This window comes from Centruroides sculpturatus, unplaced genomic scaffold, assembly GCF_000671375.1.
Source record: "Centruroides sculpturatus isolate CEXI.00-Female unplaced genomic scaffold, Cexi_2.0 scaffold1348, whole genome shotgun sequence".
Lineage (NCBI taxonomy): Eukaryota > Metazoa > Arthropoda > Arachnida > Scorpiones > Buthidae > Centruroides > Centruroides sculpturatus.
This window is the reverse complement of record NW_019385580.1, coordinates 161946-176757: the sequence shown is the minus strand read 5'-3', so window position 1 is coordinate 176757 and position 14812 is coordinate 161946. Positions and strand designations below refer to the sequence as shown.

The following is a 14812-nucleotide window of genomic DNA, read 5'->3' as shown; positions in this document are numbered from 1 at the left end:
TCTGATACCTACATGGTAAAAAATTTATTAAATTCAATCCATAAAAATATGTTTTTAAATGGTCAATTAAATTTTAAAATAATGCTTTAAAATACAAAAAAATTATTCTGCAATTAACTTTCTTTAATGTATAAACAAGTCACGATGCTTGTTAATTCAAATAAAATATTTAAAATATAGCAATCATATTAATTTAAACATTTTATTTGTAAACATCAAAAAATGAAAATTTAGAATCGTATATTCCAAACTCTCACTTTTATATATGTTATATAACTATGTTAAACAACTAATTAAATGATAATTGTGATAAATTATTAATATAATTCTATAGATTAATAAATAGAAAAAATCAAAGTTGTTAAAATAATAATATATGTGATGTTAATATGCATTTTTAAAAAACACCCTTGTAACAGGCAAAAGCCTTCTATGCAAATAAATATTATTTAAATTTAAAAAAAACTCTCATTTTTAATGTTTTAATTATTTTCATGTTTTCATACAGTTTACATTATGTTTGTATGTTAATGAAAAGTATCTTCCTCAACTCTTAAACTGATACTTGCAAGGGAAAAAAATTCTACTAGTTTTCTCAGACTATAATTATGATATTTTTAATTAAAATGCTATTGAAATTTGGCCTGTAGATAGATAATACACTATCTTGTAAAAATATAAACTTAAAAATTAAATTTTAAAAAATTTACTAATAAATTTAAAAATGTTTGACTAGAATCAAAATTTTTGCAAGCCAGGCAATTAATTATATTACCAGTCATATTATCTCACTTTAATCACTGTTTCCAAATTCATATAAATATAGAAATAGTATAACCATAGTAAATGATTAAATTGTCACTGATGCTTAGCCAGGGGCCCATAAATACCACTTGTGAATAGAGAAATTAAATTTTCTTAACTCTTTATCAAGAATAATAATTTTTTGTGTATGCAAATACATACTATGTCATCTTTCTAACTGTTTTTTTTGTGTTTGTATGTATAATCACATTCAAAATGATGTTCTCTGCAAGAGCTATCTTTTTCAGAAGCAAATCAACTATAATGTTAGAAATGTTGAATGCAAAGCTTCTTTTGAGTAAGCATAAAATTGATTGAGAAAATAAATCATACAGCAACACAACTAAGATGAAAACAGCTTTTATTGGTTTCTCAGGATTAATTAAGGATTTTATAATTAATCTATTTACTTTTCCTATATCATAGTTCTGCATTGACAAAGTTATAGTACAAATCCAGTACAAATAAATACTACAGACAGCTGAAATCCATCAAACATCATGAAGATAGAAAATGAACTAAGCAGACTTGTTACAGATACAGGTAACCCCTGTATAATACGGTAGTTACGTTCCAAAAAATTGTCGTGTTATGCGAATCCGTGTTATACGAAACAAAGAACTAATGCGAAAAGGTGGGTTAGGTTCCAAAAATTAAAAAACATGCTAGTATATTTTCATAATTAAGATAAATATCTTCATTAAAATTTTTGTAAGTGATACATATTAATATAAATTAAACAACGTTTTCTTCGTCATCACTAAAAACACTATTAATTAACCAAGAGTGTTTTCTTTTTGGCAAGTTATCCTTATCCTCTGAGCATTTTTCTGCATTATCTTCAGATCCATGCTTTACCTTTTGCAAAATGTATGTAATTTTAGATTGCTTGCTTCTGGTTAAAAGGTTTTTATAAATTTCCTTATATGGTGCTAAGCACTTATGAAGAATAAAGCAAGTATAGAATAAGAAAAAAACATTCGGTAACATCAGAAGCAGAAGCGTCGCGATCTGGCAACATTGAAACAAGTTTCGAGAAGGACCACGTGTATCGACAGAAGGCGAGAAGAGAAAATTTACGTACTTAAGTAATAATAGTTCACGAAAATAATAATTTTCGTGAACTATTATTAGTTAAGTATGTAAAAATTTATTACATTTCCAGTTGTTCGAGGATTTTACCCAGTTCTCGAACCGTGTCAGAGTGAACCCGTGCTATAAAAGCACCGTGTTATACGGGGGATGGTACCAATTCTCAAACCATGTTAGAGCGAATCCGTGCTATAGAAGTGCCGTGTTATACGGGGGTTACCTGTATATGATATTTAAGAACTTTTTTATTAGAAGGATAGATCTCTCAACATTATCTTTACTGGAAACTATAACTTTGTCAATTCAGAACCATGATGTAAAAAAAATAAATAGATTAATTATAAAATCCTTAATTAATCCTCACAAACCAATAAAAGCCTGTTTCCATCTTAGTCATGTTCCTGTATGATTTGTTCTCTCAAGCAATTTTATACTTACATGTCAGAATTATAATGAGAGCAAAAGGCAATCCAGTATAATTGAATGCTTTGCATTCAATTGCACTGGATTGCCTTTTGCTGGATAGATCCATCCATTTTAACAAAAGGGGATGAAGAATACACTCAAGGATGGGATGACATCTGGTTTAATTGGCATAATTAAGACCAGTTGAATTGCAGCTAAAATAACTTAAAAACTTATACATGGGAATCTACTTACTAATAAATGATTAGTAATTATGATAAATATTTGCTGAAAACAATAATTATTATTGATTTATTTATTATGTTTGATGAATTTATTTATAAAATAATATGCCCAGTAAATGCACAACATGTAAGGAGATAATTGTAAATCTGTACAATTAGTTTAAAAAATTAGTATTAACTACAGTAATTTGTACAAAGTCTATCTTCAATAATATTTTGAAGATGAAAGATGGGGCAAAGATTTGACATATATTGGAATTACTGATAAACTAGCACACTGTTTGGCTATTTAATAACTTTGCCATCATTTTTTTAAAATTTATACTCTAGTTAATAATCATAACAAAATATTGTAATAATTATTTGGTAAATTTTTACTTGTTTTGTAAAAATGTATGAAGTTTTAAAAAAAGGAACTTCCTGTTCAGTTGGAAAAAGATAACACAGTTCTTCAAAATCAATAGTTTAATGTGGGATTTCACACATCCTATCTGAAAAACCACCCAACTTCAGTCATGCATTGAAAGAGTGGAAGGCTTATTTTGACTCTCTGATTGGAGGAGATTTTTGTTTAAAAGAGACAGGTCACCTCCAAATGACAGCTCTCTCCTTAACATTCTCGTCCTCCCAAGAGGCAAGTTAAGCTCTAATCTCAGTGTTCTTGTCCTCCCACAAGGTGAGTTATGCTCATCCATTTGCTCTCCAGAATGAAATAAAAATTTCCGTCATCTCTCATTCTTCAATTTAATAAAAATAGTTTGTTTTAAAGGTTAAAGAAGTCTACAGATAAAGAGAAACTGTTTATCATTTAAAGTAATATGAATTGTATATTCTTTCTCTCTCTCTCTCTCTCTCTCTCTCAAATAGAAAGTGACAATGTTAGCATAGTGGGGTTGAATATTTAAAGTCTTTCTTACAGAAGAAATTTTATGTTATAATTGAAACTGTGTGTCAAACTTGTGTGTGTCAAACTATTTATTTGTTAAAAACTAACTTTGCTCTGAGTTCTTTTTTTCATTTTAAGTGATGATTTATAACGTGTTCTCTTCATATATTTTACACACAAAGTGCAATCATTCCTCACTTAACATCCATAATTAGTTTCAATAACTATTTGTTATGAATACCTTTCAACTCAACTTACAACTGCTACTATTTTAGAATAATTCAAGAACTCCATAAAACATTTTAAAAAAAACACTAAAACTGCTTTAATAGAGTAACTCCATTAAAATATTTTCATCAATAAAACTTATTGTATATCAATATATTTCTAATACAGTAGATCCCCCTATAAGATTGGTTCCAATAATTACGATTCCTATAGGACGGCAAAAAAATTGTGGCGGTATCCGTACACAACGGTAAAAAATTCCTATAATTGCGTAAAACGTCATCGGGCAGCCGAACTACTTTCCCGCCGTCCAGCGCCACGCTACGGACAGTTTAGGCGGGTAAATTGATTTTAGTTTCGTCTGTACATATAATTGTATATAAATTAGGTACTGTACATATAATTATATATTAACTTAATTTATTGTAACTTTATTATAATTATATATATGCTGTCCGCCGTCTAGCGCTATGCTACGGAGAGTTTAGGCGAACTATCATCTGTACAGTATGTAAATTAGGTACCGTAAGTCTAATACAGTACAGTAGACCCCCCTATAACGCTTAGATACGTTCCACGCTAACCGAAAATTATGTTGTAGGAACGATTAAATACATGAGCCAATCGCAGCCCGATAGGTGGGAACTTTACGGACTAAGGCTGTTCGAAAGGTTTTCTTCTATAAAATTAACCGATTCTAGACTAATTCCACTCAACATTTCCAAAATACGTATAATTTTTTGGGAATAATCTGTATAAACTATGCTATAAACAAAAAATTGTAGGATTACTTACACCGTTCGACTACGCCGTTGCTTAAAGCTGGTTTTCATCGCGGAACAGCACATTAAACGACGGGCCGCGATTTCTAATAACGAATTTTTCGCATAAAAATAACTTGACCTTTGGAGACATCATTAATATAAATAATTTTTATGGCCGTTGAATAAGAAGTGTTTCTTTCACAAGAAATGTATAAAATTAGTGCTGTATTAGACTTACGGTACCTAATTTACATACTGTGCAGACGATAATAAACTCAACTTACTAGCCTAAAATCTCCGTAGCGTGTTGCCAGGCGGCAGAAAGCATATATATAATTATAATAAAGTTACAATAAATTAAGTTAATATATAATTATATATACAGTACCTAATTTATATATAATTAATATATAATTATATGTACAGTACCTAATTTATATATAATTTATATATAATACTAAACAGACGATAGCAAACTCAATTTAGCCGCTCCGTAGCGTGGCGCAGGGTCGGAGGTAAGTAGTTCGGCTGCTCATCCACTATTGGTCCAGACTCTATCAATCTTCTCGCGAAACGACGTTATAGGAGGTACGTTATACGAAAGTTTCTACAATTTTTTTGCTACGTTATAGGAATTGTCGTTATAGGAACGTACGTTATGGGGGGGGGTCAACTGTACTGTAATTTTATACATTTCTTGTGAAAGAAACATTTCTTATTCAATGGCCATAAAAATTATTTATATTAATAATGTCTCCAAAGTTCAGTGAAGTTTTCACAGAAAAATAACATCAGAAATCGCGGCCGCAGTTTGCTAAGCTGTTCCGCAATGAAAACAAGCTTGAGCAATGGCGATGCCGAATGATGCACACTCGGTAAGTAATCCTACAATTTTTTTGTTTATAGCGTAGTTTATACGGATTATTTCCAAAAAAAAAATATACGTATTTTGGAAATGTTGAGTCGGATTAGTCTAGAATCTATTAATTTTATGGAAGAAAACCTTTCAAACAGCCATAGTCCGTAAACTTCACACGTGTCGGGCTGTGATTGGCTGCGATTCCTACAAAATTGATTCATAAAGAACGGAACGTATCTACCGGCTTGTAGGGGGATCGACTGTATACTATAATAATAAACAATGCAACAGATATATTTGTAGTTAAATGATGATATTCATTTAATCATTACATTTCAATTTAATTATTTTTGTGTTTGCTTTTATAACGTAATTATTATTATTATGCAGTTTGATGGAATAAAGATGGAAAAAAGCCAAGTGTTTAATTAACAACACAATCTTGTGTTGTACACTTAATTATTATTAGGCAGTATTTTATTTAACAAATACTTTCTAATAGTGTCATAAGTATCCTCAGATTCTTTAGTGATAATCTGCCTAGAAAATGATCATCAGAGACATAGCATTAACTACATCATTTATATAATATAGTTCATGCCACATCTCTGATTATTAATATTTTATTTATTTTTTTCTCACAAATTTGGCTGAGCAATATAAAACAATAAAGCATATTCTTACAACTTACTCTTTGAAAATTTGTTTTTGTAGTCACAATCATTGAAGTTATTAGTATTAAAAATATTATTCAAAATGAGATTATGTTTATGTTTACTAGAAAGTATATCATAATTATACTGCAAGTATATACCTATATATTCTGTCAAGAAATGTATTTATGATCAACTATCATTGATAAATTTGTAAAATTGATATTTAAAACCTTATGAGATGGATGAAATTAAACTCATTTTCCAGACAGTTGTTAATTTAGATCAGTATTTTTCAAATAGAGTCCAAAGATTGATGCAAAAAAATTTCACAAGTCCACAGAAAAATATTTGACTGCACTAAAGCAGATGATGTTGATTATGGGTGATATTTAAATAGTAATATAGAGTTATTGTACAGTACATACTTTGATACATGCAGTAGTTCTAGATAAGCATATATAAGCTTAAAAATTGAGCATAATTCATAATCATATTTAATTACTTTGTCCAAGTAAAAGTATTCATAATTTTAATGGTCCACGATGAGAAAAAGGTTCAAAAACACTGTATTAAATTATTGTAATTTTNAACCAGAAAGCATTAGCTAGAAATAGACTTATTTATAGAACAACCCCCCATTTCTCACGTCAGGGAAAGTTATAAAACAGTTGGGTGCTAATGACTTTGTGAAAGGGAAAAGTTCTACACTTTCGTTAGAAACTTCGAAAGAAGGGATTTGGCCTGTACTGTCCGCGGGCTGCATAAACATTGATAAGGGGCCGTATGTGGCCCGCGGGCCGCAGGTTGTGCACCCCTGTTATAATTCTTACTCAACCTTTCTTTAACTTGATTCGTTAAGTCTATTACCCTGCTATTGACTTCTGTCAACAATTCCGGGTCTATATCAAACAGATGATTTTCCAATTCTCAAATAGTACTTAGTACGCCTTGTATTTCTTATTGCTTTTCTTAAACATGTAGAAAGGTTGAGTAAGAATTATAAGAAGAAATTAGGTTGGATAAGAACACAACAGCAAAGAAATGCAAAATCACAAGACTTGTCTACATGTTTAAGAAAGGTGATACAAAATACATGGCATACTAAATACTATTTGAGAATTGGAAAATCATCTGTTTGATATAGACCCGGAATTGTTGACAGAAGTCAATAGCAGGGTAATAGACTTAGCGAATCAAGTTAAAGAAAGGTTGAGTAAGAATTATAAATCAGTTATTCTGTTTGAGTATACAAAACATACAAGGTGTGTTTACTAAGTTCAGGGACTGAATTTATGTATGTTTGTTTGTATTGTTAGTTATGGCAACACAACATTTGGGCAATCTGCCTAGGAAGATGCTTTCTGGGAAGTCTTTTAATGGTAAATGGTCCCTATTCAGGCATTAAAGATGTGGAGGAAAACTGGAAAACTCCACGTGGCCAGCCCATCCTGACCAGGTGCAAATCCAACACCGAACTACCAGTGTTCAGGGAACGGAACCATTGGCCACTGGTGGGCCCCTGAATTTATATCTTTATAAATATTTTTGGCAGAAATGAATCAATTTAGTGTCCATCTCCAAAATATACTACTCCTTGATCTATACAAATTTTTGCACACATTAGTAATTTGCTTCTGAACTTACAAAGGGATCTTTTTGGAATGCTATTTAGTTTCCTTCATATAGCCTCCTGGATTTCTGAAATGACTAAAATTGTCTCCCTTTCAAAACAAATTTTAATTTGGAAAGTGGTCAGTTGTGGTTTGCTAGATTTGATTGAGGTTCCTCTTAATTTTTTTTTAAATTAACAGAAGCTTCAATTTGGTTATCCATGTTCCATCTGGAAAATGGGATAATATAGAAAATAGTTTAATCAATTTAAAAAATACATTCATGGTTGTTAAATTTAATTAACCCAAATTAAAATTTTTTTTGAAAGGGAGACAAAATTAGTCAATTTCAGAAATCCAAGAGGTTGTATAGAGAAATCTAAACAACATTCTTTTTATAAAAAATATAATGGAGCAGATTTAATACTACAGTGTGTTACAAAAGTATAGGAACACCATAAATTTTGTGTTTNGGATGTGAAGCTGCGGCTCTTTAGTTCCATACGCAAATATTATTTATTTTATAAAAAAAAACATTTAAAAATCGTTCTGAATCGATTAACGAGGATTCGGCACTGATTCTATCTCTCAGCCACTTGTACTCGCTTTTCATCGCACCCCTCCCCCGTGACACGCGTCGTTACTGTAGTCAGTTTGTCGGAAGCTCTCGAACGACGCCGTCGTTGGATGTTTCTATGAGGTATAATTTGCTTTCGACGCAAGACAATTCTGAATAAATAGATTAGTTTTTTATATCAAAACTTTATTTATGCAAGTACTATTTATTGTTGGCAAGAAAAAATTTTGTGGCTCTTTAAAAACTTTGAAATTTTGTAAATAGTAATTTTTGGCTCTTTCGACTCAAAAGGTTGCCAACCCCTGGGTTATCCGAACAACCTCAGTCCCCAATTGATTTAGATAAACGACGCTCTACTGTATAAAGTTGGTCAGGATAAGTCATGGAATTAGGGACAAAAAATTGAGGAGTTACCCTGTATTTTTGATTGGCCACAATATTTTTTTAGTGAAGTAATAAAGTAATCAGTTTCTTAGCGTGTCTATGAAACCTACAGCTTAACTGTTTGTACAAACTGCATAAAACTTCTTTATTATTCTTATGATCATCAGACTCATGTTGTACACTTTACAGTCTGTTACAAAAGTATAGGACACCACATATTTTGTGTTTTTTCAAATTTATTTAAATTTTTGTTTTAAAACATATAAAATTGTTTTCTAAACAATTGCAAAAATATTATTTTCAAGCTTTTTATTTTTAAACAATAATATAATAGAAGTTATCACAGTTTTTCACTTTTTACTTGTTACAAAAGTATAGGTACACTTTCTAAAATTACATAAAATTAATTTTTAACTATACTTTTTAACACTTTGAATATTTGGTTTCACTCTCCTTTGGCTACAATTACTTGAAAAATTCTGTTAGGCATGGAGTTTATTAATTTTTTTAATTATTCATCCTTAATTTCATCCCACGCATTATCATTGCAATTTTCAATTTATTTACAGTTTCATATTGTTTCCCATTTTGATAAACAATGGCTGCTAAAATCCCCCATAAATTTTCAATGGGATTTAAATCTGGACTATGTGAAGGCCAGTCGATTACATTAATATTTTCTTTTTTAAACAAATTTTTTATTTACTGCGGCATGAATGGGAGCATTAGCTTGTTGAAACTTCCATTTATGACCTCCAATTAATGCACCAAATGTAATCATATTATTATACAATAATTCTTAATATAAAGCAACCAAAGCCAAATTAACAAAAAAAAGCTAGAAGCGGCTATAATAATAATAATGTACATGGACGACATAAAACTTTATGCATCCACACAAAAACAACTTCATCAACTCCTACAAATCACACACTCATACACTAAGGANTCTTCGAGTTTAAGACCCATCCAACCCAGACTAAGTTCAGGAAGAGCATGAAGAAATACGTCTTAAATTGGGGCATAATATGGAGCCTACAATACTTTTTCGAAATAACACATTAATAATGAAAATCAACAACATTAAAAGAAATATATTTTAAACACTTTTAATGTTTGGTTTCAACCCCTTTGACTACAGTTACTTGAAAAATTCTGTTAGGCATGGAGTTTATTCATTTTTTTAATTGTTTACCTTTAATTTAATCCCATGCATCCATTATTGCAATTAAATAAATAAAATACTTTCTTACTGGAACCAAAATCAATATTAAAAAAAAATCTTTAAACATTCCAGCAAATTGTTTTTAATATCTTAAAAACGTTTTTGAATGCTTCAAGCGATCATCATCAGTTATTATATCATTATGAATCGAACGAAGAATTCGAAATTACGTAAACTAAATTCAAAAAGCATTTACACAAATTGGCATCTTTATGATTGATAGATTGATACAAGGCACTGTTGAACACAAACTGTATCAATCATAGGGATGCCGACAGAATGTCATCGGCGTGGATATCCTTCTATGATGAGTTGACGTAGTTTATATAAGTGGCAAAGTTAATTGTGATAGTTTTTTACTGGATGTATATATTTTATTTTCTTTATTTTGTTTTAATCAATTTGTATAGTTTCTGTGATTATTTAAGCTTGTTACTTGTTAATGTAAATTTGTGTAACTGCTTTTTGAATTTTATTTTACGTAATTTCAAATTCTTTGTATGATTCAGAATGATAACTGAGGATGATCGCTTGAAGCGTTTGAAAATGTTTTTAAGATATTAGAAATGATTTGCTTGAATGTTTAAAAGTTTTGTTTTTTTTTAATATTTTTTATTANTTCTAAAATTACATAAAATTAATTTTTAACTATACTTTTTAACACTTTGAATATTTGGTTTCACTCTCCTTTGGCTACAATTACTTGAAAAATTCTGTTAGGCATGGAGTTTATTAATTTTTTTAATTATTCATCCTTAATTTCATCCCACGCATCTATCATTGCAGTTTTCAATTGATTAACAGATATGAATTGTTTCCCATTTTGATAAACAATGGCTGCTAAAAATCTCTCATAAATTTTCAATGGGATTTAAATCTGAACTAATTGAAGGCCAGTCAATTACATCAATATTTTCTTTTTTAAACAAATATTTTGTTTACGTTGAGGTATGAATGAGACCATTATCTTGTTGAAACTTCCATTTATGACTTCCAATTAATGAACCAAATGTAATCATATTATTATACAATAATTCTTGATACTTTTCTGAGTTCACATTTTTGTCAACAAATACTAAATCAGTTTTACCTCCCCATCCAAAAGCACCCCAAATCATTACAGACTCACTCCCTTAATACCTGCTTATTTTAACTCTGCTTTCTCTTCTTAAATCATGCCAATAATATGAAAATCCATCAGAGCCATCTAAATTAAACTTCTCATCACTAAACATTATTTCTTGCCATTCTTCAGTCAATCCCATCTTGTCTTTAGCCCAGTTTAAATGCATTGATTTGTGTTTGGCAGTTAAAGGTGGTTTCAACTTCATTTTTAAATATTTTACATTGTCATTGTTTTTTAAAGTTCTCCAAACAGTCACAGGAGATACATCTACTGGTNAACACAAATAAAATATTGTTTATTTGTATAAGTATTTTTGTCATTCTTCATTTTTTCAAAAAGGTTTTTTATACAATTAAAATTTATAATGCTTACTTTTCTTAATAGTTAAAACTAAATGTAACAAGTTTAAACAAAAGTATGCCAGAAAGGAAAATTTGTAAATAATTTTCAACAGACAACAGAAGTTTATCTGGCAATTTTCCATTCATCTGGAAATATTAATAGTATGTGGTAACATGAATTCTAGTAGTAGTCATGTTTCAAATGTTCTATCTTTACAAGAATTACCATATAATAAATTAAAATTAATCATAAAATTAACTAAACTTTTGTCAATAAAAAATGGAATTACATTGTGTTTACATTAGCTATAAGAATTTTCTATACAATACAGGTTATTCTGTTATTACATTATATATACTTCTATTGGAAAAAAGTTATTCAATATATATCATGTAATGTTTAATCTTAAAGTAAATAGTGATTATAAAACTTACTGTTATATACATTGATGGAGGATGCTGATATTCAGCAAACCTTGCATTTAATGCTTCTAAATTTCCTTTTGTTAATCTGATCATATTCTGTATATTTTTCAGCTAGATAAATAAAAGAAATATAGTTTTAATCACTACTGTCTTAAATATGATTCATCTAGTCTATATAACATACATACATACAGTGGGGTGCAAAAGTAGGCATATAATTGAAAATCTGAGGAATACAAATGTTTAGTGTTCATTATTATTTTTTTTATTATCTTTTATTAGTTTGTATTCCTTACTTGTGATTTAATTTGTACATTAAATAAATGTTTTTCTTCCTATTTTCTCCCTGTATGTTTTTTTTTCCATAACAACAACTGCATACCTACTTTTGCACCCTCTTGTATATATAAAATTAATTAGGTATGACGTTAGAATCCTCACAACATTTCTTTGACAGAAAAAGCAGCAGCACTGGGAATCAATGAATTGTCAAATTTTTACACAAGTGAACAAAGCTTGTATGAAAATGGTGGTGCAATTGGTGCCAGATTATATACATATACCATGAGCGGCACAGCATTTCCACATCAATCTATAGCAGATCAGTCCAAATCACACACAGTAACAGATATACACTGGTGACCACCACCAAATCACAGTACGCATGAGACCTTTGCCCCCATAATCCCACCTCACTGCTTGCAGAGATCATTTCAAAATCACTAAATGATACACCATTTTAAAAAAAAATCAAAATTCCACCTCTCCCACCTTCATTGAACAACACTCAGTTCTACTGACCACTAGACTAGCTCCACATGAAAAGAGAAATAAAAATAGAAACAGCAACTCCAGGAATTGAGGAATTACAAAATTTTAGTTTATACTGGGAATAAGGGGGCAAAGCAAATGACAGATTGTGCCATCTAAACAGCCAGAGAAATACATAGTAATGTGGCATCAGAAGTCAATGAATTGTCACAAAACTTTTTAACAAGCAAGCAAAGTGAGCAAGAGCGAAGCCCCTAGTTATATATAATAAAGATTTTAATAAAATTTACAGTCTGTTACAAAAGTATAGGAACATCACAAATTTTATGTTTTTTTTTTTAATTTACAGTCGACCCCTATAACATGGTAGACACGTTCCGGTTTTTATGAATCCATTTTCTAAGAGTCCAGCCAATCACAGCCAGGCATGTATGCAGTTTATGGACTATGGCTGTTTGAAAGGTTTCTTCCATAAAATTAATCAATTCTAGACTAATTTGACTCAACATTTCCAAAATACATATAATTTTTTGGGAATAATCCATATAAGCTTTGCTATAAACAAAAAATTGTAGGATTACTTACTGNCCACTCAAATAATAAATTTTATGTATTTCATGCTCCTGAAGTATAGTTCTACGAAGCATTGTTGAAAATGTTTAACATTCAATGAAACATTCAAAAAAGTTACCATGACATTTAAAAATGATGACATCTCACCCTAGTTGTGATAATTTTAATTATTATTATGATAAATTAATTTTTCAGAGACTTTTAAGTGGTGTACCTATACTTTTGTAACACATCAAAAAATGAATATTTGTGAAAAAAAATGTATGCTGCTTTATGAAATGTAAAAAAACCTGATAAATAATTAAAATAATGATAAAAAATAATTGAAAAAACACAAAATTTATGGTGTTCCTATACTTTTGTAACAGACCGTATTTGTTGGTTTTAGCTTAAAAACAAGCTTTAAAAATAATAAAACTAAAAATTGTTGATTTCATTTTTTTCCTTATCAGAGTCAAAGAACTTGCACTAAGAATACTCAGAACAGAAAAACAATCATTTATTTACAAAAAAAACAGGGTCATCTGGGAAATAGAAACGCAAATAATTAAGTCTGCAATAAGGTTTAAGAATAAGAAAATTTTCTTACTAAAGAAACAAATAAATAGCTTGCAGAAGGATAAACAAATAAACCAGGTAACTGACTGGCTATACAAAAAGGAGGAGGAGATGAGATTGCAACATTTATTCGGATATCCTATGTTAATCAAAAAGAGAAACTGGCAAATTAAGTTAATAGTTAATAAAACAAATTAAAAAATACCAACACCAGTACAGTGTGTCGTAAAATACAGTGTTTCGGAATTACGACTGAAATACAATATGCTGCTTAATGAAAAAGCTATTAGCATTGCATCAGAAATTGATAAAGCTATTATGCAAATGAAAATAAAGAAAAAGGAAAAAAGAAATTTGAAACATCAAATAAAAGGAGATTTGAAAAAACTAGGAAAAGAAACTAAAGGTGAAATGATAATATATGATAACATAGGAAAAGAATACTATAAGAAGTGCAATTTAGTAAAGACTTTTAAAATAAGAATAATTTAACTCTGATTAAAGCAGATAAGGTGAATCAAATTATAATAGTCACAAAGAACTGGAAAAATAGAAAAAAATGGCATTAGTGATAACAAATGAATTTGAAGAATTACAACAGAAATAATTAAAAATTGGCTAAAGAAAGAAATTAATAATTTATATAAACAGAAGAAATTAGTATTAGGTGAAAAATAAAAAATACAGTAGAGCGTCGATTTTCCGAATCAATTGGGGACTGGGGTTGTCCGGATAACTGATATTTCGGATAACTGATATTTCGGATAACTGATTTACGTACGAAAAAATAGTTTAACGTATCCGATGACGAAATTTTTATCCGTTGCATGTCGCTTTGCGTTGAATTTTCGTCGATGTTAAGCCTAACAAAGACTATTGTATCGTTAAAAATTATTTTTTTATTTTGTACAAACAAAATAACTATATTGAAAAATATAAAAATAATAAAAAAATTATACTTCAGATGTTAATTTAGTATCAAAAACGTAAAATATTTGAGTAGCCCAAGACATAGCCAAAGATTGAAGCGCCACAGCACTGGCGAAAAATTAAACTTGCCAACTGGAATTCTTTCGGATGATTGACTTTCGGAAAATCGACGCTCTACTGTATTAAACTTTACTGAAAGTAGATAGATAGATAGAGAAGGCCTTACCCACAGGTATAGCCAAGGATAAATGGGGGAATAAAGGTAGAAGAGAGGGAGGAGGGCAGGGGGAAGAAAAGAGCGGGAGGAATCTCAAGATGCCAGGCTGGGAACCGTTTACAACCAAAAGGGGTG

General features: G+C 29.8%; 1 protein-coding gene across 1 annotated transcript in view; it reads right to left on the bottom strand.

Moving 5' to 3' along the window:
* LOC111640304 (serine/threonine-protein kinase B-raf-like) overlaps positions 1 to 11766 on the bottom strand; it is a 54761-nt gene extending 42995 nt beyond the window's left edge. Inside the window, exon 1 of the mRNA XM_023386313.1 lies at positions 11638 to 11766. Coding sequence (XP_023242081.1) covers positions 11638 to 11721 — 84 coding nt within the window. The 5' untranslated portion in view covers positions 11722 to 11766. The remainder of the gene's footprint in view (positions 1 to 11637) is intronic.
* Between the last annotated feature and the right edge of the window lie 3046 nt (positions 11767 to 14812).